This window comes from Triplophysa rosa, linkage group LG6 (genome assembly GCF_024868665.1).
Source record: "Triplophysa rosa linkage group LG6, Trosa_1v2, whole genome shotgun sequence".
NCBI lineage: Eukaryota > Metazoa > Chordata > Actinopteri > Cypriniformes > Nemacheilidae > Triplophysa > Triplophysa rosa.
In genome coordinates this window covers 20,541,592-20,564,741 of record NC_079895.1, presented here as the reverse complement: position 1 = coordinate 20,564,741, position 23,150 = coordinate 20,541,592, and the positions used below count along the sequence as shown (strand labels likewise).

The window sequence follows — 23,150 nt, the reverse complement described above, 5'->3', positions numbered from 1 at the left end:
GAATCTACGGTTCCATTGGCCAATCCCTCTGACCACCACGTCTCTGTCTCCTCAGCACCATCACAAGCCCCTAGTGGCAACTCCTAAGCACTTGAGAGACCTCTCGAGCTGTCTTAAATAATTGGGAAAGTAAGAGTGATTCTTAGCTTTAAGAGATGTGATAACTTGCTTTTATACTTAAGTATGGAAGTAGGAGTACATTTCATGAATTCTCAGCACTTAAGACAAAAATGGCACTTTGAGAAGCTTGATAAATACGGGCCCTGATTTTTATTTCAGTTTTAGTTTTATTTATTCATTTAGTTTTCATTTATTTCCATTTAATAATTTTAGTGCCTTAAACTAACTTAAACTAATTTTAGTTTTTGGCTAAGGCAACATTTCTGATTTGCGTCCATTAGATTAAAAACATTTTACATAAAACATTTTTTTTACATTAATAACATCTTAAAACATATCCGTGAATAGTTGATAGGTAAACAATCTCTCTATTTTAACAGGTGTTGTTGTAACTTGGTATAAGCACTTATTGTTTTATAGCCTCTTTATGACAAATCGCTTTATAGTTTTCTAATATCTTTGTAAGTCGCTTCCGACAAAAGCATCTGCTAAATGCCTAAGGTAATTTAAAAAAAGAGAAAATTAAATTTTTATGTACCATTCATTTATAAAGTATTTAATTTACTGGATTGTTAAAAAATAAGATCATAAAAACAAAATATTACACAAAAATATTGTATATGTTATTTTAATATACAGTATATATAGTTCAAATTAATCATAATATAATATAGAAATTCAATTAGACTGCCCACCCCTACCTCAATCAATATTGCATTGTCTCTTTAAGATTATTACGAGGCAAACTTATCCACAGAGAAAACATCCAGGCTGACAAATGGAAAAGATTTAAGATGAACTACATATTGGGCATTATTATCTAATTGATAAGAATTATTGCTATTCATTTGCTATTGCTATTCAAGCAATATAGTAATATGTGAATGTAGAGCAATAATTCATTCAACATAAAATAATATATAGTGGACAATAGTCTTAGAGAATTCCTCACAGTCACTGTGAAAAGGCTTTGGGGGAACGAGCAGAAGTTCAACAGCACAGACTCACTTTAAGAGCCAATGCATCAGCCTCTTCTGTGCCCTCACTGCTTCTTTCATAACACTTTCCCACTTTGGCAACAAATTCTTTCACCGTCTCACACAGAACCCTGGAGGACAGAAAAAAAACAGTAGTTTATGCCTTTCTTAGTAGGGAAGATTTCCAACTGTCTGGTGTGAGACTCACTTGGATGAAGAAATGACCACTGAGTGCTGATCTGAGTTCAGGATCTTTGTGAGATGAGCAGCTACTGAATCCTCATATGCAGATATCTGAAACTAAAGCCACAGACATTACGTTACTTATATGAAATATGGTAAGAGTAGGGCTAGAGTAACATCGGTCACTCTTTGCATAAGAAAAATGTATGCAGCATAACTATTGTGTGCATACAATTTGTGTTGTGGATAGGTTGAGGGTTATGGGTGGGTTTAGAGCTGTGGATAGTCTAATTATATGTAGATACTCGAAAAGTAACAACACATATCTACACAATAGATACATTGTATACATTTTTACTTTAGTTAGTCCTTACAGTGAAAGACACCTAATATAAGATGGGACCAAATATGATAGCTTAATATTAATATATAACAACTACCTGGCCATCTTCTGCCTCCTCTGGTGTGGCTGGGCAGCTCTGTTTGGGAGGTATTTTAATTTCATATGTCATTATACTCCACCTGTATACAACAGAAGGCAGCTGTAATTGTAGGCACAAATGCTATGGGTATGATGTGCTTAGGATTGTGTGCTGGTTTGTGCTTTGTACCTGTCCAGCATCTTTGTGCTAGCTCGCTCTAGCTTCTCCAGAATCTGAGGGAGTTGAGTGTCATCATCACATGATGGCCCCCAGCCGAGCACCCGTGCCAGGTCATTCCCAGTGCCCAGCGGCAGCACGCCAAGCTGGCACTGTCAACCACACATAGTTTGATTCATATCATGTGCATGCTCAAAAAATTGCTGATTACAACCGTTCATTAAGTCAGTGTCTCTTTCTTTTCTCTGTAAATCAGGCCATTTTGTTTGCTTGGTTTTCATTTCCACAGTCTGACTATTGTGAAATCTCATTGTTCCAAACCACTGTTCGTAATACATGCAAAATGAATATTAAATATCTTCTGATTGACAGTGTACAAGCAGTGTTTTCACTTTTAGTGTAGTGTCGACTGAAAAATCTTTTGTTGGAAATGTTTAGCATTGTACTTACGGGAGTAAGAACAATGAGATTTTCACTCACCTGTTTGTGAAGATTTAGTTTATCGATTTCGGACAGGACCCAACCGACACTTCCATCTCCACCACATACCAGGATTCGGAAGTTATCAAATTTCTGAAACAACCGAAGACTTGGGAAAAGAATCACATTATTAGGATTTTTATTTCTAATTTTGTTAAAGCAGGGGAAAGAAATCATTCTTTATATCTTTGACATCCTGGTCTTACCCTAAATGAGGTCCACCATTGACTAGGTCAAAGACCTGAGCGGGATTGAGCAGCTGTTTGAAGCGACGTAGGAATTTTACCCCTTGGTTGTCTCCACTTTTAGAGTTGACGAACACAAGAAGTGGACTAGCGCAGGATGGGGGACAGGTGGCTTTCCAGAAACCTGTCAAAGACGAAGAATTAAAAGAATTATAAATGTTTTTGGTAGATACTCCGATTTCATTTAAGGTATAACTATTCAAACTACAAATTGAACTCAACTGTTCCCCGGCCTAAGGGGGCAGGGCTGCTCTGTCCAGCCTGCCCCCTGGAAGGGTGCTTAGTGATGGATGGAATGCCCATTCTTTACCCGAGGGGAAAGAAGTGAGGCGGAATAGCCGCTGCTCCCCCCGGAGGGGGAAGGGCTTTCGCAGGCGTATGCCCTAGCGGTTGCCGGTCCTACCTGTTGTCCTGCAGGACACGGGCTGACACCGGTTCTACGCGGAGGTTGTAGAACCTCGCGAAGGTATTGGGCGTAGCCCAAACCGCAGCTCTGCAAATGTCTGCCAGAGAGGCGCCCTGAGCCAGTGCCCACGAGTAGGCGACACCCCGAGTGGAATGTGCCCTAACTCCTAAGGGGCAGGGGCGATCTTGCGACCGGTATGCCGTGGCGATGGCATCCAAGTTCCAGTGCGCCACTCTCTGTTTGGAGACAGCCCTCCCCTTCTGCTGACCTCCAAAACAGACAAAGAGCTGCTCAGAGCTTCTAAAGCAAGTAGAGGCGCAGTGCGCGTACTGGACACAACACGGATGGGGTTGGGTCTTCCTCCCCAGTGTGGAGCGCCTGCAAGTTCACCACCTGGTCCCGGAAGGGAGTGGTGGGAACCTTGGGCACGTAGCCGGGCCGTGGTCTCAGGATAACGTGAGAGTCTCCAGGTCCGAATTCTAGGCAATCCGTGGACACAGAGAATGCTTGTAGGTCCCCTACCCTCTTGATGGAGGCGAGCGCCACCAGGAGGGCCGTCTTTATCGACAGGCGAGAAAGATTGGCCTCTCCTAGGGGCTCGAAGGGGGCCAATCTTTCTCGCCTGTCGATAAAGGAGGGTCCCTAGGAGAGGCCAATCTTTCTCCACTTCGAGGTCCCAAGAGGGTAAGGGGCGCGGGCGAGGCGGATTCAACCGTCTCGCGCCCCTCAGGAACCTGGTGACCAGGTCGTGCTGTCCTAGAGACTTGCCAGCAACTGGATCGTGATGTGCGGCTATTGTGCCGAGGGGACCGTCGGTCAGGGAGTACCAAAGCGGACAATGGGTGGAGTCCGGGGAGGCAAACAGGTCCACCTGCGCCTGGCCGAACTGCTCCCATATGAGCTGAACCGCGTGGGGGTGGAGTCGCCACTCTCCGCGAGGCGTCAACTGACAAGAAAGCAAGTCTGCTGTCTGGTTCAGGTCGCCCGGGATGTGTATGGCTCGCAGGGAGCTGATCACCTGCTGACTCCAGAGGAGGAGGCGTCGGGCGAGTCGTGTTAGCTGCCGTGAGCGAATGCCACCCTGGTGGTTGATACCACGACCTGACCAGCACGTGCTTGCCCTGCACGAGAGGTTGGAATCACTTCAGTGCAAGTAGCACAGCCCACAACTCTAGGCAGTTGATATGCCAACGCAGGAGGGGGCCCGTCCACAGCCCCAACACTGCGTGCCCGTTGCACACGGCACCCCAGCCCTGTAGGGAGGCATCTGTCGTCACTACGACGTGCCTTGACACCTGCCCTAGGGGGACCCCCACCCGTAGGAAGGCCATAGATGACCAGGGGGTCAGGGTGTGCCGGCAGAGAGGCGTGATGACCATACGCCTGCTGTCGGTGTGCCATGCTCTCCAGGGAACCCGACTCTGTAGCCAGTGTTGGAGCAGTCGCATGTGCATCAACCCGAGGGGGACCACCCCCGCCGAGGATGCAATGTGCCCCAGGAGCCTCTGAAATTGTTTCAGGGGGACCGCTGGCTGCCTGAAGTGCTTCAGGCAGTGTAACACTGACTGGGCGCGCTCTGTAGTCAGTCGCGCTGTCATGGAGACAGAGTCGAGTTCCAAACCGAGAAAGGAGATGCTCTGTGCGGGGGAAAGCTTGCTCTTTTCCCAGTTGACCTGTAGCCCCAACCGATCTAGGTGCCGGAGCACCAGGTCCCTGTGTGTACACAACAGATCTTGCGAGTGAGCTGATATAAGCCAGTCGTCGAGATAGTTTAGTACCCGCACACCTCCTTCCCTGAGGGGAAGGAGGGCGGCTTCCACGATCTTCGTAAAGACCCGTGGAGACAGGGACAGACCGAAGGTGAGGACCTTGTACTGATATGCCCGTCCCTCGAACGCGAACCGTAGGAACGGCCGATGTCGAGGGAGGATCGAGACATGAAAGTACGCGTCCTTCAGGTCGATTGCCGTGACGGTCGTCAGGATGCGCTTCTGCGTGACCATACTGAAAGGCAGCTTGTGTAGGTGCCTGTTCAGAACACGCAGATTCAAGATAGGGTGCAACCCCCCCCCCCCCCCCCCCTTTCTTGGGGACAATAAAGTACGGGTTGTAGAACCCGCTGGACATCTCGGCTGGTGGGACGGGCTCAAGGAGGCGACCTCCGCCCGAAGTATGGGAGCATCCTTGCCTCTGACTGAGGTGAAAAGGATGCCCCGAAACTTGGGCGGACGTGTAGCGAACTGAATCGCGTAGCCGAGATGGATCGTCTTCCTCAGCCCCGGAGGGGACCAGCAGATGGTAGGACGGGGCAGGAACCGTCCCTATCCGACCCAGCGATGAAGTGGCTGGGTTCGGGCCCGATAGTAGCCTCGATCTCCCTGGGGTCTCTCCGTCAGGGCCGCTTCTGCTTCCGCGACAGCTGCTGACGGGGAGGCGGTTTCCTCTTCAATGTCCTTTTCCGGGAGGCAGCCTAGGAAGGGGGCACCGGAGCCGGAGTCGAAGAGGGCCAGGGCTGCTGGGAAGCAGACGCCACTCGGGATCTCGAAGGCCTGGAGGCGGCACAGTCGCGGCGGGGCAGGATATGCTTGATGGCCTCCGTCTGCTTCTTCACCGTCGAGAACTGCTGAGAGAAATCCTCAACGGTGTCACCAAACAACCCGCCCTGCGAGATGGGGGCGTCAAGAAAGCGAACCTTCTCAGCGTCCCGCATGTGCGCAAGGTTAAGCCAGAGGTGCCTCTCCTGGACCACCATGGTGGACATCGCCCGACCCAGGGCCCGTGCCGTCACCTTAGTCGCCCGTAGAGCGAGATCGGTGGTGGTACGGAGTTCCTGCATTACCGTTGTGTCGGTCTTACCCTCGTGGAGCTCCTTCAACGCCTTGGCCTGGTGGACCTGCAGGATGGCCATGGCGTGGAGGGAGGAGGCGGCCTGGCCCGCAGCAGTGTAAGCCTTCTGTCGTGATTCTACCTCATCATGTCATGTCTATCTTGGTTATGGGACAGAATCACGGCAGGATCCCTTGTTATGTGTGGAGAGAGTCTTTTTGACCCTTTCGGTCTTCGATACTCTCTCCGGTCTTTGTCTGTGTTCCCGCCCTTTTGTATCCCTCGTTATTGCTTGTTGATTAGTTCATGTCTCACACCTGTTCCCTCTTGATTTCCTCCCCTTTATATAGTCCTCATGTTTCATTGTCCTGTGCTCTGTCATTGTATCTGTACTGTACTTCGTTCCATGTGGTGGTTGTGCCTTGTCTGTGTACACCAGTGTTTTGTCCTTGGATTTACCGTCGTGTCCGTTCAAGTTTGTGAGTGTGTTCCTGTTCTGTTAGTTTATATATTTTGCCTTATTTAAGACATTGTGTCGTGTTCTGTTTAGTTTGTTTTTCCCCACCGAGGGAAGTGTTTTGTTCGTGCGTACAGTGCGTCGAGCCAGACAATCGCCAGGCAGGAAAAACAGCAGAGCCGATCTCCTCCCCGGGGGTCCTCCCTCGGCAAGGAATCCGTACTGCTAGCCATCGAACCACCCTCCGGGGGGACGATGAAGCAGATCAAACCTCTAGTCCCCCTGTCACAGTTTCTGGGTGCCTGGTCTCAGCTTCCCAGACTGTCAGGTTGGCTGAGGAAGACGATCCGTCTCGGCTACGCGATTCAGTTTGCGAAACGTCCGCCCAAGTTCCGGGGCGTCCTCTTTACCTCAGTCAGAGGCAGGGATGCCCCCGTGCTTCGGGCGGAGGTCGCCTCCCTTCTGGTGAAGGGAGCGATCGAGCCCGTCCCACTGGCCGAGATGTTCAGCGGGTTCTACAGCCCGTACTTCATTGTCCCCAAGAAAGGCGGGGGGTTGCGCCCTATCTTGGATTTGCGTGTTCTGAACAGGCACCTACACAAGCTGCCTTTCAGATGGTCACGCAGAAGCGCATCCTGGCGTCAGTCAGGCGTCAGGACTGGTTCATGGCAATCGACCTGAAGGATGCGTACTTTCATGTCTCGATCCTCCCTCGACACCGGCCGTTCCTGCGGTTCGCGTTCGAGGGACAGGCATATCAGTACAGGGTCCTCCCCTTCGGTCTGTCCCTGTCTCCACGTGTCTTTACGAAGGTCGTGAGGCCGCCCTTCTTCCCCTCAAGGAAGAAGGTGTGGGGTACTCAACTATCTCGACGACTGGCTCGTCTTGGCTCACTCGCGAGATCTGTTGTGTACACACAGGGACCTGGTGCTCCGGCACCTAGATCGGTTGGGGCTACAGGTCAACTGGGAAAAGAGCAAGCTCTCCCCCGCGCAGAGCATCTCCTTTCTCGGTATGGAACTCGACTCTGTCTCCATGACAGCACGACTGACTACAGAGCGTGCCCGGTCAGTGTTAGCTGCCTGAAGGTTTTCAGGCAGCCGGCGGTCTCCCTGAAACATTTTCAGAGGCTCCTGGGGCACATGGCATCCTCGGCGGGGGTGGTCCCCCTCGGGTTGATGCACATGCGACCGCTCCAACACTGGCTCAGAGTCGGTTCCTTGGAGAGCGTGGCACACCGGCAGCAGGCGTATGGTCATCACGTCCTTCTGTCGGCGCACCCTGACCCCTTGGTCGTCGATGGCCTTCCTACGGGAGGGGGTCCCCCTAGGGCAGGTATCAAGACACGTCGTGGTAACGACGGATGCCTCCCTTCAGGGCTGGGGTGCTGTGTGCAACGGGCACGCAGTAGCGGGGCGGTGGACGGGCCCCCGCCTGCGATGGCACATCAACTGCCTAGAGTTGTGGGCTGTGCTACTTGCGCTGAAGAGGTTCCAACCCTTCGTGCAGGGCAGACACGTGCTGGTCCGGTCGGACAGCACAGCTGCCGTGGCGTATATCAACCACCAGGGTGGCATTCGATCACGGCAGCTAACACGACTCGCCCGACGCCTCCTCCTGTGGAGTCAGCAGGTGATCAGCTCCCTGCGAGCCATACACATCCCGGGCGACCTGAACCAGACAGCAGACAGGCTCTCTCGTCAGTGGTCACCTCGCGGAGAGTGGCGACTCCACCCTCACGCGGTTCAGCTCATATGGGAGCAGTTCGGTCGGGCGCAGGTGGACCTGTTTGCCTCCCCGGACTCCACCCATTGTCCGCTTTGGTACTCCCTATCCGACGGTCCCCTCGGTACGGATGCCCTTGCGCACAGCTGGCCGCGGGACAAGAGGAAGTACGCCTTCCCCCCAGTGAGCCTCATTGCACAGACCCTGTGCAAGGTCAGGGAAGAGGAGCATCAAGTGCTACTAGTTGCGCCCTATTGGCCCAACTGGACTTGGTTCTCAGAGCTGGGTGAGCCTGACAACAACTCCCCCCTGGCCGATTCCCTTGAGGAAGGACCTCCTTTCTCAGGGGAAGGGCACGTTTTGGCATCCCAGGCCAGACCTCTGGAGCCTCCATGTCTGGCCCCTGGACGGGACGAGGAGATCCTGAGCGACCTACCCCCGGCGGGCGGTGGTAGAGACCCTCATACAGGCTAGGGCTCCGGCCACTAGGAGACTGTATGCCTTCAAGTGGCGCATCTTCTCGTCTTGGTGCTCTTCTCACGGAGAAGACCCGCAGAGATGCTCGATCAGGTACGTACTGTCCTTTCTCCAGGAGAGACTTGAGAAGAACCTCTCCCCTTCCACACTGAAAGTGTATGTTGCCGCTATAGCCGCACATCACGACCCAGTTGCTGGTAAGTCTCTAGGGCAGCACTACCTGTTCACCAGGTTCCTGAGGGGCGCGAGACGGTTGAATCCGTCTCGCCCGCGCCCCGTACCCTCTTGGGACCTCGAAGTGGTCCTGGAGGGCCTCCAGAGGCCCCTCTTCGAGCCCCTAGGGAGGCCGATCTTTCTCGCCTGTCGATAAAGACGGCCCTCCTGGTAGCGCTCGCCTCCTTCAAGAGGGTAGGGGACCTACAAGCATTCTCTGTGTCCTCGGGTTGCCTAGAATTCGGGCCTGGAGACTCTCACGTTATCCTGAGACCACGGCCCGGCTACGTGCCCAAGGTTCCCACCACTCCCTTCCGGGACCAGGTGGTGAACTTGCAGGCGCTCCCCACCGGGGAGGAAGACCCAACCCCTTCCGTGTTGTGTCCAGTACGCGCACTGCGCCTCTACTTGGACCACACGCAGGGCTTCAGAAGCTCTGAGCAGCTCTTTGTCTGTTTTGGAGGTCAGCAGAAGGGGAGAGCTGTCTCCAAACAGAGACTGGCGCACTGGATCGTGGATGCCATATCCTTGGCATACCGGTCGCAAGATCGCCCCTGCCCCTTAGGAGTTAAGGCGCACTCCACTCGGGGTGTCGCCTCCTCGTGGGCACTGGCTCAGGGCGCCTCTCTGGCAGACATCTGCAGAGCTGCAGGTTGGGCTACGCCCAATACCTTCGCGAGGTTCTACAACCTCCGCGTTGAAGCGGTGTCAGCCCGCGTCCTGCAGGGCAACAGGTAGGACCGGCAGCCGTTGGGCGTACGCCTGCGGAAGCCCTTCCCCCTTCGGGGGGAGCAGTGGCGATCCAGCCTCACTTCTTTCCCCTCGGGTAAAGAATAGGCATTCATCCATCACTAAGCACCCTTCCAGGGGACAGGCTGGGCAGAGCAGCCCTGCCCCCTTAGGCCGGGGAACAGCTGAGTTATCTCCCATATGGCTCTAACCGGACCTAGTGCTCCAGACGTGGTAACCCCCCCTCTGTGGGCTGTTCCGTCTGATGTATCCTCATGAATGGTTCCCAACTTGGCAACCCATGACCTCCCCAGGTGGACTCCCACCTTGCGGTTAACTCCTGCAGTCCGCACATTCCTCCCATGAGTTCTCCCCTGATGGTGAGACCTTGTGGTGTTTCCACTAATTCCTCCCTACGGTAGGTAGTGGCCTCTGCAGCGTTCCCCCCCCGGGGGGAATAATGCTTACCCAGTGGCCCGTACGGTGCCGGGCGGCTTCTCGCCATTTAGAGAATCAGGCCTCCGCCCGTGACGGCCGGCGTTAGGGGGCTTCCCAACTTTTTGTGGAAAGCTCTGGGTCCCCCTTCCTCTCCACTGGAAGGTCATAATTTTGCGCTAGCGTGTTCGTCTGACTCGCCCAGGCCAGTCAACGTCGCTCCGCAGAGATTGTGACGCGGCTCAGTGCTGTGGCGTCTTCCATAGGAACCCCATTCTGTCGGTTCGACACAACGTCGAGAGACCGACAGAAAGGGAACGTCTTGGTTACGGATGTAACCTCGGTTCCCTGATGGAGGGAACGAGACGTTGTGTCCCTCATGCCACAACACTGGCCGCCCACCCCAGCGGTCGGGGGAGGATGCCTAGGCTCCTCAGACCAAAGGTGAATGAATGAGCACGCCGGCTTCCCTCTTATACCCGGACATCCGGGGAGGAGCCCGGCATGCAAATTTCATTCGCCAATTTTCATTGGCCTTTTCTAAATACTCAGAAGATGATAGGTTCTCAAGACAAACCCCATTCTGTCGGTTCGACACAACGTCTCGTTCCCTCCATCAGGGAACCGAGGTTACATCCGTAACCAAGACGTTTTATTGACTAATGTTGGTTGTTAAGATGTACATCATTCAGTAGTTTGATTCACTGATCTCATCTAGATCGCATGCTGGTCTGCCGAAAGAACACTACAGTGGAAATGGATTTGCTTGCATTTTGACGTATAAAATGATTCGTGAAAACTGGATGCAAATTTAATCTTACATTTCTGAAGAGTTTAGATTCACACAGACATCAAGAATCAGTGTATGAATCTCAACCACGGTGACAATCAATAAATGAAAGCTTCATGCTGCAATGCATGCTGGGTAACATCATAGTACAAAACTCATTCATGATTCCCAGCATGCATTTCAGTTGATCTGTTTATCTGAATTAGTCTGTTGATTGTCACCATTATTAAGATTCATACACCGATTCCTGATGTCTGTGTGCATCTTAACTCCTCTAAAATTTATTTTCGATTAAATTTGCATCCAGTTTTCACAAATCATTTTAAACATCAAAATGCATAATTCCCTTCCACTATAATGTTCTTTTAGCAACACAGCATGCAATCTAGATGAGATCAGTTAATCAAACTACAGGATGATGGATATTTTAACAACCAACACCAGTCAATAAAATTCTCATTTGCATTGCCATAACAATATACTTTAAAAACACACAGATTTTAAAGTAACAAATGAGCTTTAAACACACAGTGGCAAACAAATGTAAATATGAAAGTCAGGGTCAAGAGCTCAACTCAAGGAAACACTGATCACCATGATGGTGACTTTTCGCAGATAAGGAAATTTAAGTTGGACCAACTTAATTTTTCTAAGTGTTACCAATTGAAGTAATTTTTTAAGTTGATCCAAACTGATCATTTTTTACACTTTTGTCAGCTGTGAAATTTAAATTGAACCAACTTTACATTTTTAGGTTTTACCATTTGGAATAATTTTTTTTAAGTTGATCCAACTCATAATTTTTTACAGTTTTTTTTACCTGGGAAATTTAAATTGGTCCAACTTAACATTTTTAGGTTTTACCATTTGTACTCATTTTTTTTAAGTTGATCCAACTGTTCAATTTTTACAGTGTAGTGTACAGTTCCAAAGGTACAGTACATCCGATTGCATCCTTTGGGCAAGCCCTACATCTTTTGCAGATATAATCCCAGAATACATTGCAATGAGCTAATAGAAATAAATAGAAATCCATTCAAGACGGTGATAAAAATTAAGTTAAATTCAAATTCATTTCTATACTGCTTTTCACAATTTTTTATTGTTGCAAAGCAGCTTTACAGTATTAGTACAGACAGCAGAGAGATAATGAAAAGGAACTGTGAAATTCATTACTATGTTTTTTTCTAGCATGCAGCTGCCTTTAGACAGTATACAGAAAGACAGACTGTATGTTTTAAAAAAATGGTAACACTTTACTTAAAGCCTTTATGTATAATGCATTATAATTGTTCATAATGTGTTGTAATACATGAAATGTTGTTGTAAAGAATTATAACCAAATTAAAAATGTCTAACAATGAATTGACACAATTCTAAACAGTTTGTATGTTCCCTGGATCATAAGTCAGAAGAACTAAACTTTGCCAGCACTTGCACTCAAAAAAAAAAAACGCTGAGATTTTTTGTTGACTCTGTGTTGCTTAGAAACGGTTTTCCTTATGCCTAGACAAAGATGAATCAGAGAAAGGAGTGGAAATGTTTTATGCACAAGCATATAGCCTACTGTATGAAATATCTAATCATCAGCCTTACCTAATGTATATAAATAATTCAATGCTATGATGTCTTCATTAGAGCTAAGCTGAGGGAGAAGCTGTCATTGCACATGCTTGCAGTCGTGCGGTCACGTGCATGCATGCAGCATGTTCAGTAAACAGTTGCAGAACCGGCCAGTAGCTGCAAGCGAAACCTGCTGTGTTTATGAGACCCACCATATGCCCCAATTAAATTTTAACATTTTTGTCTAAACATGTGCTCTACATTAAATGTTTTCGCATCTGCATATATAATTCGTTTCGGTACCTGGATTTATTTGTGTGTATTGCTTTAGGTTTATGTACACAGCTGTGAGTCTGCATGTAAATGCAGTTGACAGTCACCCTCAAGTGCAGGTTTGTGTGTTCTCCGTGTGGCTGCGAGTGGACATGCGTGGGTGGATATCTGTCAGTGGACCCCTCTGGGTTTAGAAGAAGCCCCTCCTCCCCTTGTTCTCACTCTCTTGTTGAGGCAGGCTGAGACAAATTGAGTCACGAAGCTCCGGCACGTGCCAAAGGCAGCCCTCAGCAAATTAAGATGCAGTTCTCTGCGCCACCTTGCACTGAGGCGAGGGATTCCTTACACGTGATGGACTCTCCCCCTGAATGCATTTTCGCTTTCTATCTAGCACCAGTCCTCTCTGCTATAGCAGCTTAAAAGAATCCAGTGAATTCATGCTACCAATATTCCTTTGTTCTATTTTAACCAACCAATTAATGGGACCAATCGAAAAAATATCAGTATCAGGGTAAACCTTACAACCATTGATTATTACACTGGTGTCTGGTAGCAACTACATCCAATAAATGCTCCTCAATTAAAAGTAGAGATGCTTTGGGGTTCTGATCAACAGATGTCCTAAAGCCAGGTGAAGACACCATTATCAGAGAATCAATGGCTATGTCCGCAAAAACATCTGCCTTGCTGGCCAGTCAGGCAACGACTTAAACTTGTATTAAAGTCCCTTTAAAGGGAAAGTTCACCCAAAAATAAAAGTTCTGTCATGATTTATTCACCCTTATTTCATTCAAAGCCTGTATAGGACTCTTCTTCTGTGGAACACACACACAAAAAGTTTTTTTTTAATGTTTCAGTAGTTTTGTGTCAATGCAATTGAAGTCATTTTAAGTCTTGCTAAGGTCCCACTATAATAACATTTCTGACCAAATATTAAACCTGACACCTACTGTAACAAACTATGTTTCTTAAAGGGAAATTCTGTCATCATTTACTCACCCTCAAGTTGTCACAAACCTGTATACATTTCTTTGTTCTATTGAACAAAGAAAGATATTTGGAAAAATGTTAGCAACTGACATTTCTGGGGCACCATTGACTACCATAGTAGAAAAAATGTGTGTCTTTTTTTGTTCTGTTGAACACAAAAGATATTTTGAAGAATTTAGGAAAGCAAAAAGTTCTAGGGCATATTTTAATCTTTTTCTACTATGGTAGTCAATGATGTCCCAAAAATGTCAGTTGCTAGTCTCAGCTTCAGACGTCACGCCCACGATCCATTGGCTGAACGTCTGATGCATATGGCACACTTTTCTGGAAACACTTCAGCACGTTTGAAGGCGTCATTTGATTGGTTGAATTTCACAGTATTTCCGGGAGACATGCGTGTCGCGTTCTTTAACGGTCCGTCTGGAAACAACAAAGTCTTCTGATATAAGAAGTAAGCTGTCGTGTTTACAACGGTTGCTATAAGAATTCATCACGATCGACTAAACACTCAATTCTTAAAAGTATGCGAAGTTCATGGCATAAACTTATAATCATTGTTGTTTCTGTTAACTTTTGACACATTCGTGAATGTACATCGGTCTGTTACTGCAGGGACATTTCCACGCCTCTAAATATGACACGGCACAAAACGAAACGTGATTGGTTGCTTTACTTGTCAGTCATATGGCCTCTTGGGCGGGCCTTTCCAAAGAAAGCGGCAATAAGTTCCAGACCTTCAGTATAACATTTTTCCAAATATCTTTCTCTGTGTCCATCAGAACAAAGACATTTATACAGGTTTGGAACAGTTTAGGGGGAGTAATTCATGAATTTTCATTTTGTGTGGAGTATCCCTTTAAGCTCTAATGGCACTAAAAAACACCTTTTCCAAGTCGCTCCACCTATTGCGAATGCACAAAAGGTCACAATGCTCAGTACAGAGCACATCACAAAGAGTAGTTTCAGTCTTTAACTTTGTTGATTGGCTCTTTTACTGGAAGGCAGAACTTCCATCGCTAGAGCGGATGTATTGCACTCTTCCTCATTGACAGAACTGCATCATCTTGTTGGCATATGTAATCTTTGCTTGTATGAATGTATCAACTGGCCTCATAGCATCGTGGGACAGGATGGATTATTACTGATGGTGGTTTGCTCTGACAAAAGAACCATAACTAAAATAATTTTTAATGAATAAACTGCACTGCTTGCTTCTCTTCAAAAACAGAATCATAACTGTACAAGAGCAACATTTATAAATTAGTTTCACACACTCAATCAAACACCATTTTTGTTCTTTCCACAAACCACCGAATCCCATGCTACTGATGGCAGAAATTTTAGCTTTTGTACTTTTATAGCCAGTGGGCTATTTTTACACATCTTTACACTAATGTTGAGCTAGAAATGTGTAAATAGCATCCATATAGCTGTCAATAAAAGACAATGTGCAATATCCTGAAAATATTTCCCTTGTGGCATATGCTCTGAGCTGGGCTGACTGTGCAAACAAGGATAGTATGATTCTTCGGCAGCAGGTTAATAATGCAGGCAGGAATCGAGAAAGCGAGAGCCAGGGATGAGGCAGTGTTATTGTTTGCTCTCGTCTTGAATTTTCCGAGTACATGGTCCACCAGAGGCTGTTATGTTTACATGCATCGGGACAAGACGCTCTGGGGGAAAGTGACTTTCCACACTACACTAGAGAGCTTCAGAGATAAAATATAGGAAAATAAATACAGAGTGTCTATAGACGGCTTTATCGGATGTATGCGCCTGGCCCTAAGTGTTTGGTGATCGGTCAGGGTAGTGGCTAATAAGTAATAATATAACTGTTTATATTTTATTTTATTTATATTCATATTAATGAATATAAATATTTAATGTATAATAATTGTTTTAAATAAACAATTTGTTGAATCTGTATGGAGGACTAAACCTGCAAAAATTATAAATAAATAAATGTATAAATAAATAAATATATAAACGAATAAATGTAATAATATGAAAATAAATAAAGGAATGAATGGTTTGATAAAACAAAATAATTCTTTTTAGCTATTATTGATCTTAGCTTTAACTTTTTTTTCATTTTTTAAATTGATTTATTATTTTTTGTGTCCATTTTTTATTTATTTTTTATTATTTTTATTTTTAGATTATTTTATTTATCATTTCCTTTTATTTTTACATTTACTTATGCATTTATTTATTTTTATATTTATTTATTAACGCATATATTTATTTCCACTTTTATTTATTCTTGAATTTATTCTTACTTTTCTGTGTCTTGTGTGATAATTAGATGGTTGGTCTTGCCTACTATTGGTTCAGCGTAGATTGAAGCGTTTGATCGATTACTCTTGACTTGTTTTGGACTAACGTCATGCCACTCACTGATCATTTGCTTCGTGTATAACGTTTAACTATGGCGGGCGCACAATTAGCTAGAGAGTTACGGCATTTCAGTGTTGCCAACCTGGCGACTTTGTCGCTAGATTTAGCGACTTTTCAGACCCCTTTAGCGACGTATTTTTCAAAAAGCGACTAGCGACAAATCTAGCTACTTTCTGAATGAACTTTGGCGACTTAGCGAAACATTCTGCTTTACTTCTATTGCCCCGCGAGAGCGAGTTTTTGCCTTCCCAGCGCAGCACCGCCTCTCTCTGTGTCTACTCTGTTTAGTGAGCGGCAGGGAGAAGCAGCACATTCAGTTCAGACCGCACTGATGTGTGAATGAGATACGCATGTACAAAAAGTGTTTCCAAGAACTAATCACTTATTGACCTTGTTTGAGCATTTTTGATTTAAAAAGCGATGACTGTATGGATGCATAAACATGAACACAAATGGATTTTAGCTTTTCAACGAAAGTGACTGCTGGTGTGTACTTTTAAGTGGTCGAGTTCACTCACTATTACATAGTTTTTGTTGTCTGCCAACAGAAACAGACAAATAAGTCATTAAGAACCTATTTATTGGGCATTTGGGTGTATTGTTTTAATATAAAACTGTATACAACCGCTCAGAGAGTAGAGATATGAAGCAAATTAGCACGTACCAAAGGATTCGTGGACGCACGGCACGCATTTTGAGTGCGCACACGCTCACTGAGCGAGAGGAGAGAAAATTCATAAGAGAGCCGCGTCCAGTTTTGTGCATGAGCAAAGGAAATCGGCGTGCGAGCGGAGAGATTCGCGCGCTCGTATTACAAGAATGCACTCTCGCCTTGTAATAATGTGCTCGTGACATTTGTCATTAAAATAACGCCATAAAGGACCCGCTGACCGTTAGTGAACGACATGAACGAGCTGTTACTTCTCACTTATGAGCGAAAGATGAGGTCTCTTGTTCAACAAGTACAGAAATGGACACAATGCAAAGATCCTTACGAAAATAATAAAATAATGCAAGCTGATGGTTAAATGTAACAAAGAGTAATTAACATGGTCATTTTTATTGCATGGAAAATGTCAAGCCCTGTTTACTCAGTTATTGTACTGCAAGCACAGGTGTTTTGTGTGCATTTTGTATCATTTATTGTTCTTTCAAATAAAAATGACTTCATTACGTTTAATTCATGTCATGCACTTCTCTAAAAACTGTAAAACAAAAAAAGTATTGGTTAGCTCTCACTCGCGTCACGTCAGCAAATAGCATTCTAGTTCCGGCTGTGAAGGGACATGTAATTGGTTAGATCTTCCACTGAATGAATATGCCCACACTGACCAAGTCGCTGTTGAGTCTGAACGAGAGAGCTAGATCGGCGGAGGACCTGTAACCGGAACTTGGTCACCACCTTAGCACCCTCTGACTCGCACATATTTTGAAGAGGTCTCTTGTCTTCACCGTCCTGGCCACAGCGGCCGTCATCCCTGGCTCTCTGGTCTCCACTGTCGCGACCATGGCGACCGTCAGCCCCAGCTCTCATGTCTCCACCATCACGGCCATGGCGGCCATCAGCACCAGCTCTCCTGTCTCCACCATCACGGCCATGGCGGCTGGTACCTCCCTGCCCCCCTGAACTGCCGGCACCCCCTGGACTCCTGTGCTCCCGGCACCTCTATGGCCCCCCGATCCCCGGTGCCGGGAGCACCGCCCTGGAGGCTTTCCCGTCCTTTTCTGTCTGTCCGTGTCCTCCACAGCCATAAAAACTGTGTATATATCTTGCCATTGTGCTTTATGTTTTTATTATAATAAATACCTTACGCGTGATTATCGTTCCTCCTCATCTGTGGGCTATGGATAGCGTACTGTTACAGTTGAATGGGTCATGTAACTTTGTCGCATTTAAGTTGAGCCAAGTAACGGTTCTTCTACTGGTAACCCACAATAATACTGGCTAGACATACTTTTAACATGCTAGCTGATGTCATTTACAGTACTTGTTATTTCTTTTGCTTGTTATCAGAAATAATCTACAGGGACTCTATTCTTTGCGAATGTGTAGCGGAAGTTACGTTTGGACTACAAAAGCATGCCTGCCCAATGTAAAAAACTTTCGGAATCGTCAAACCAAATAAACTGCATTATGTACTTACTGTACGTATGTACTTTCTAAGGTAAGCCTTGAAGTCTTAAAAGCACAGCAAAAATGGTAATGAAAAGCTGATTTTTGGTGCAAAAACCTTAAAATCTGCATGGAAATGTTCATAGGAATCATTTTTGTAGTAAAATCTTCATCCAAAACCAGTAAAACCAAATCACAAATCACATCAGCACTGCTATACAAAAGTAATCAAGCAGTCTTACCATCAGAGTCAATGCTGTTGAGAGCGGTGGGGGGGATGATTGACACTTTGCATTGGCCCAGGGGACATTTGCGCGGGTAGATATCCATGCACGCTGTGTGCACCTGTCCAAGCACAAATTACTCTTAGAATTCACAAGCTCTCCGGATGAAATAGTCATAAAGGATTCTGGGATATGTAGTCCCTACCATTGCCTTACACCACAGACAGCGCCAGTCTTGCAAGCGCAGCACGCTGCCACACGTTTTGTCGCAAACGGCACATTTGGCACTGACAGGCAGGTTGCCTTCCAACCACTGGTGTGGCATTGCAATCTACAGGTACAAAATATAATAAAAAAAAAGGTTTAGCACTTTACAGCCGCTTACATATTAATGAAGCACCTCAAAACCATAGTCTGTAAGACACTCACCCCATCCTCATCTTCAATGATGTCTTTCCCAATAGATGCCAATGTGGTCCATTTGCAGTTGTTGGTGGCCCGGACTGCACACCTTTTGTGGGCCTTGAATTTACACACTGCAAAGATAAAAAGGGCAAACCGGTCACAAGTCTGGCCAGTAACAGTAACTTTGAGCTTTTGAGGAGAACGATTTTTTTTCATTAGAAGAAATATGAAACTCATAAAAAAATACAATTTAAATACAGTAACAACTGCCTTTAATCTCAAAGCCACGTGTTTATCATTTGTGACCCTGGATCACAAAACCAGTCTTAAGTAGCAGTGAAACATTTTTAGTAAAAGCCAAAAATACATTGTTTGGGTCAAAATTATCTATTTTTCTTTTATGCCAAAAATCATTAGGATTTTAAGTAAAGATCATGTTCCATGAAGATATTTAGCAAAATTTCCTATCATAAATATATCAAAAATTTATTTTTGTGAGTGGATGGCCTGCTACAGTGCCTCCGATTAACAACTTAGAAGGCGATTTTCTCAATATTTTGATTTTTTTGCACCCTCAGATTCCAGAGTTTTAAACTGTCGTATCTTCACCTGATATTGTCCTATCCTAACAACCCATACATCAATAAAAAGCTTAATTATTCAGCTTTCAGGTGATGTAAAAATCTCAATTTTGAAAAATTGACCCATAAGACTGGTTTTGTTGTTCATTTGTCATTCACATTGACATTTAAAAGGATAGTTTACCCAAAATAAAAAATCATCAGTTGCTCATCCTCGTGTCATTCCATACCCGTTTCTTTTTTCTGCTAAACAAAAGAACCCTGACCCCCATTAACTTCGTACTAACGCAAAAATAAATTTCTTAAAATATCTTCTTTTGTGTTCCACAGTCATATGTTTTGAGAATTAATAAATGAGGGTGAATAAATGATAACAGATTTTTTTATTTTGGATGAACTATTAATTTATGAGCATAGTGATAAAATAGACTTTAATTGGGTTTTAAAGCATCAAAAGTTGCTTTTAAGTTGTTAATGTTGCTAGCGAGGATGAGGTGCAAAGATGGTGTCTTAATAGGCTTTAAGACAAACTATGTGAAAATTCATCATTCAAAACCATTGCTGTATTTTTCCGCATAAAACTGCTTTTTTTTAAAGACTAAAAAACATAATTTGAAATCGGTTTTCTATCGTAAACCTGTAACCAACTGCATCAATATATTTGACGGTGTGGTAGTCAGTACACTCTTAAAAATAAACCTTAAAAGGTTCTTCACACCGATGCCATTGAAGAACCATTTTTGGTTCCACAAAGAACCATTCAGTCAAAGGTTCTTTAAAGAACTTTACAATTAAATTTATTTATATAGCACTTTTCACAATATGCATTTTTCCAAACTGTCTCTTTCTTACTTTTTAATAATCTGAAGAACATTTTTTCGCCACAAAGAACATTTTGTGAAACATAAGGGTTCTTCAGATGTTAAAGGTTCTTTATGAACCAAGAACCTTTTGAAGCACCTTTGTGCTTCAAAATCAGAGTGTAGTCTGATGTGTACGAATAAAATATTATTACAGAAAATTACATATTGTCACTGTCCTTCTAAAACATCGGAAGTCCAAATTTGCTGTTTTTCAGGAAAAAACACTGTACTTTTTTTATTAAATGCTGTGTTGTCAAAGTTGACTTTTTATGGGTTAGATATTTCCAAATCCCAGTGACAAAGATAAAGGGTGACTAATAAAAAGTATTTATAAAAAAATAAAAATCACAAAATATGAAGGTACAAGGTTTCAGCAGTGATGCTATTTTGATGCTTAAGATTAGCTTTAAGTGATAAAATTACAGACTGCAGGGACTATGTAGGAAAAAACAACCCAAATCATGTCATCTGGAAGTCAGATCAGAACTCTACTGATCATGTTCTGAATAATGTCATCACTCTAACTTGTTTGTGACAAAAGAAAGATCCAAGCACCTGAAACTAATTTCAGTAAAACATGTTCTCCTGGATCCACACAGATGCTCCACTGTCCACACCAGCAGTGTAGGTGAAGACCGATAAGATAATGGCTGACAGTTCTTTGCCGATTTCCTCTATTAAATTGCATTGCAAGTTTAATGAGATTAGCAATGTTCATCTGGTCGTTTCCAGAAGGAGAATTAAGTGGCTGATTGTTTGGCTGGCTAGCTTCCTCCTCTATAATGTACATCTCAGCACATTATCATGGCCACCTCCATTCCTACGAACCTCAGCCATTTCCCAGCACAGACCCCGCAATCAATGCAGATGTCTCTGCAAAACGAACAGAACCACAGAACCTCTTGTACATTCTGGGTTGGGTTGTCGAGTGCGGGTGAATGGGGCTGACTGGCGCCCTTATTCTAAGCTTCAGAACCTCAGAAGCCTCAAATCTGGTTAAATCAGCCCATATCCCTGTCTCAACAAATTATTCCTTCAGTCTAGCGGAGACTGCCGGGCGTCTAATGTTCTGCAGGATTAAACAGATTTGTGGTGACACGGCCAATCATGCTAGCACTGAAACACATTCAGTCCAGCCCCCAGACAGTCGGGACGCCACAGAGTCACCAGATTGAATGTTTCCTCATTCATCAAAACACTCCATTTCCACCCAATACACTCAATAATGTTCTGCTCTGCCCTAGCTTTAAAAAAAAATTCTATTACAGTTATGCAGATTAGAAAGTGAACTATAGCTCACAGTTACAATGTAAAACATGTGATAAACACGTATAATACACAGAATACGCTTAGTCCAGTCGTGGAATATTCGTATTGATCTTGGCTCACAAACATCACAGTCATTTCCAAAAATTTGTCAGAGGTTTTGTTTACATTTGTATGTCTCCAAAATGTGTAAAAAATGTTTGTTTACAAATTACGCCCAAATAGTGAATAAGGTCACCTTATAAGGTCACCCCAAACTGCCCATAAAAAAGAAAAATCCCAGATGAGATTTCATACAATCAATTATATTAAACCGAGAACAAATGAAAACTTAAAGCCTGGCTCAGACTACAGGAGTTTTAAAATCCTGACAGATTTTAAATTCTGGTTGCAGCACACACATAAGGAGAATCTTTACAGATTCTCTTATTTAAAATCTTAAACCTGGCTCAGACTACAGGAATTTTAAAATCCGGAAAGATTAAAAATCTGGTTGCAGCACACACATAAAAAGAATCTTGACAGATTATTTTATTTAAATTCTTAAACAAGCTCACACTCATCAGTGTACAACTAAATTACACATATTTTACATATCCATAGGATATGCAGTTTTGTAAAAGGAGCTAATAGTAACCGTTTTAATGGGTTTACTAATTTTAGATGTTGACATCACATCTACATTTGAATCTCTTTTTCAAGCACTATAAAAATAGGTTTGTCTTTTGTAAACTTGCATTTATGAATGTGAAATGTCCAGATAAGAAAACGTTGGGGGGTAAAGTTGTGTTTATAAATAAGACTAAAGGTAGCAAGTGCAAAAATAAAAATTTAGAAAGTTTGATTGGAAGTTTTTTTATTTCATAATTGCACATCAAAAGACATTCTAAAACACCCAAACTACAGGATAATATTAAGATTATCATACCAGAGGACGCCTCTTACGTCATCTCACCGGGAAACAGAAGTAAACAAAGGGACATCGCAAAGTTAATTTCACGTGATCTCACCTGGCAACGGTTGTGTAACGTCTTTGTCGCTCTCTGAATGATTCTCTGTCTGTCTGTCCAAAGCCGCGGGAACGTATTTTGAGCAGGGGGTGCTATAATGCTTTTTGCTATAGGGCTGAAGTTATGACTGTGCTTTGGGCAAGCCGCTTAAGTTTAATGTTAATAAATAACGGAAGAAAAAAAATTGCTTTCTCGCTGCCGAGAATAAAGATGAATGCCAATGTGATTATAAGACACAGCATAAAAACAAACACATAAACGCATGTTATATGTATGCCTATAGCCAAATAACAATCTGTTGAACGAAACTACAAGCTTCGTGTTAGCAGTTAATTTACCCGGTACTTTTAAAACCGACGCGACTTCTCCCCAGCTCTTTTCCTTATCTGTGCGGTTGTGGTATGTTTTGTAGGATACATTATATAGACAATCATGTTGTTGCCACAAGTTGTTCCTCCATCTCCGCTGTCCAACATTCCCTTGCAGGAGCTTTCGCGGTCGACATTTTTAAAGGTCTGTCAGTCACCTCCGTCACCTTGCAGATGTGCCTCTCATTGGCTGTTGCGAAAGTACCAACGTCATCACCCCGATTTAAAATCCTAAATATCAAACATGTTTGATATGATCGGGGCGGCCCGATTTCTCTCGGAGCAGATCGGGAGGTGTAAGATTCGATCTGTGAACGCCTCACATTAAGTGATAATCTGGGCCGAACCTCGGACCCAATCGAGGTTCTGGACCCGATTTTTTCAAAGATTCTCGGGAGGGGAAATCGGGGTAAAATCTGGCCAAGAATCCTGTAA

General features: G+C 44.7%; 1 protein-coding gene across 5 annotated transcripts in view; it reads right to left on the bottom strand.

Moving 5' to 3' along the window:
* The window catches only part of dgkh (diacylglycerol kinase, eta), an 85,737-nt gene that overhangs the window by 42,178 nt on the left and 20,409 nt on the right, over positions 1 to 23,150 (bottom strand). For all 5 annotated transcript variants that reach the window (XM_057336975.1, XM_057336979.1, XM_057336974.1 and 2 more), the window contains exons 4-12: positions 18,652 to 18,758; positions 18,428 to 18,553; positions 18,241 to 18,343; positions 2,566 to 2,728; positions 2,360 to 2,468; positions 1,892 to 2,031; positions 1,721 to 1,802; positions 1,306 to 1,397; positions 1,129 to 1,228 (exon numbers count right to left, since the gene is read on the bottom strand). In XM_057336975.1, the coding sequence (XP_057192958.1) occupies positions 1,129 to 1,228; positions 1,306 to 1,397; positions 1,721 to 1,802; positions 1,892 to 2,031; positions 2,360 to 2,468; positions 2,566 to 2,728; positions 18,241 to 18,343; positions 18,428 to 18,553; positions 18,652 to 18,758 (1,022 nt within the window). The remainder of the gene's footprint in view (positions 1 to 1,128; positions 1,229 to 1,305; positions 1,398 to 1,720; positions 1,803 to 1,891; positions 2,032 to 2,359; positions 2,469 to 2,565; positions 2,729 to 18,240; positions 18,344 to 18,427; positions 18,554 to 18,651; positions 18,759 to 23,150) is intronic.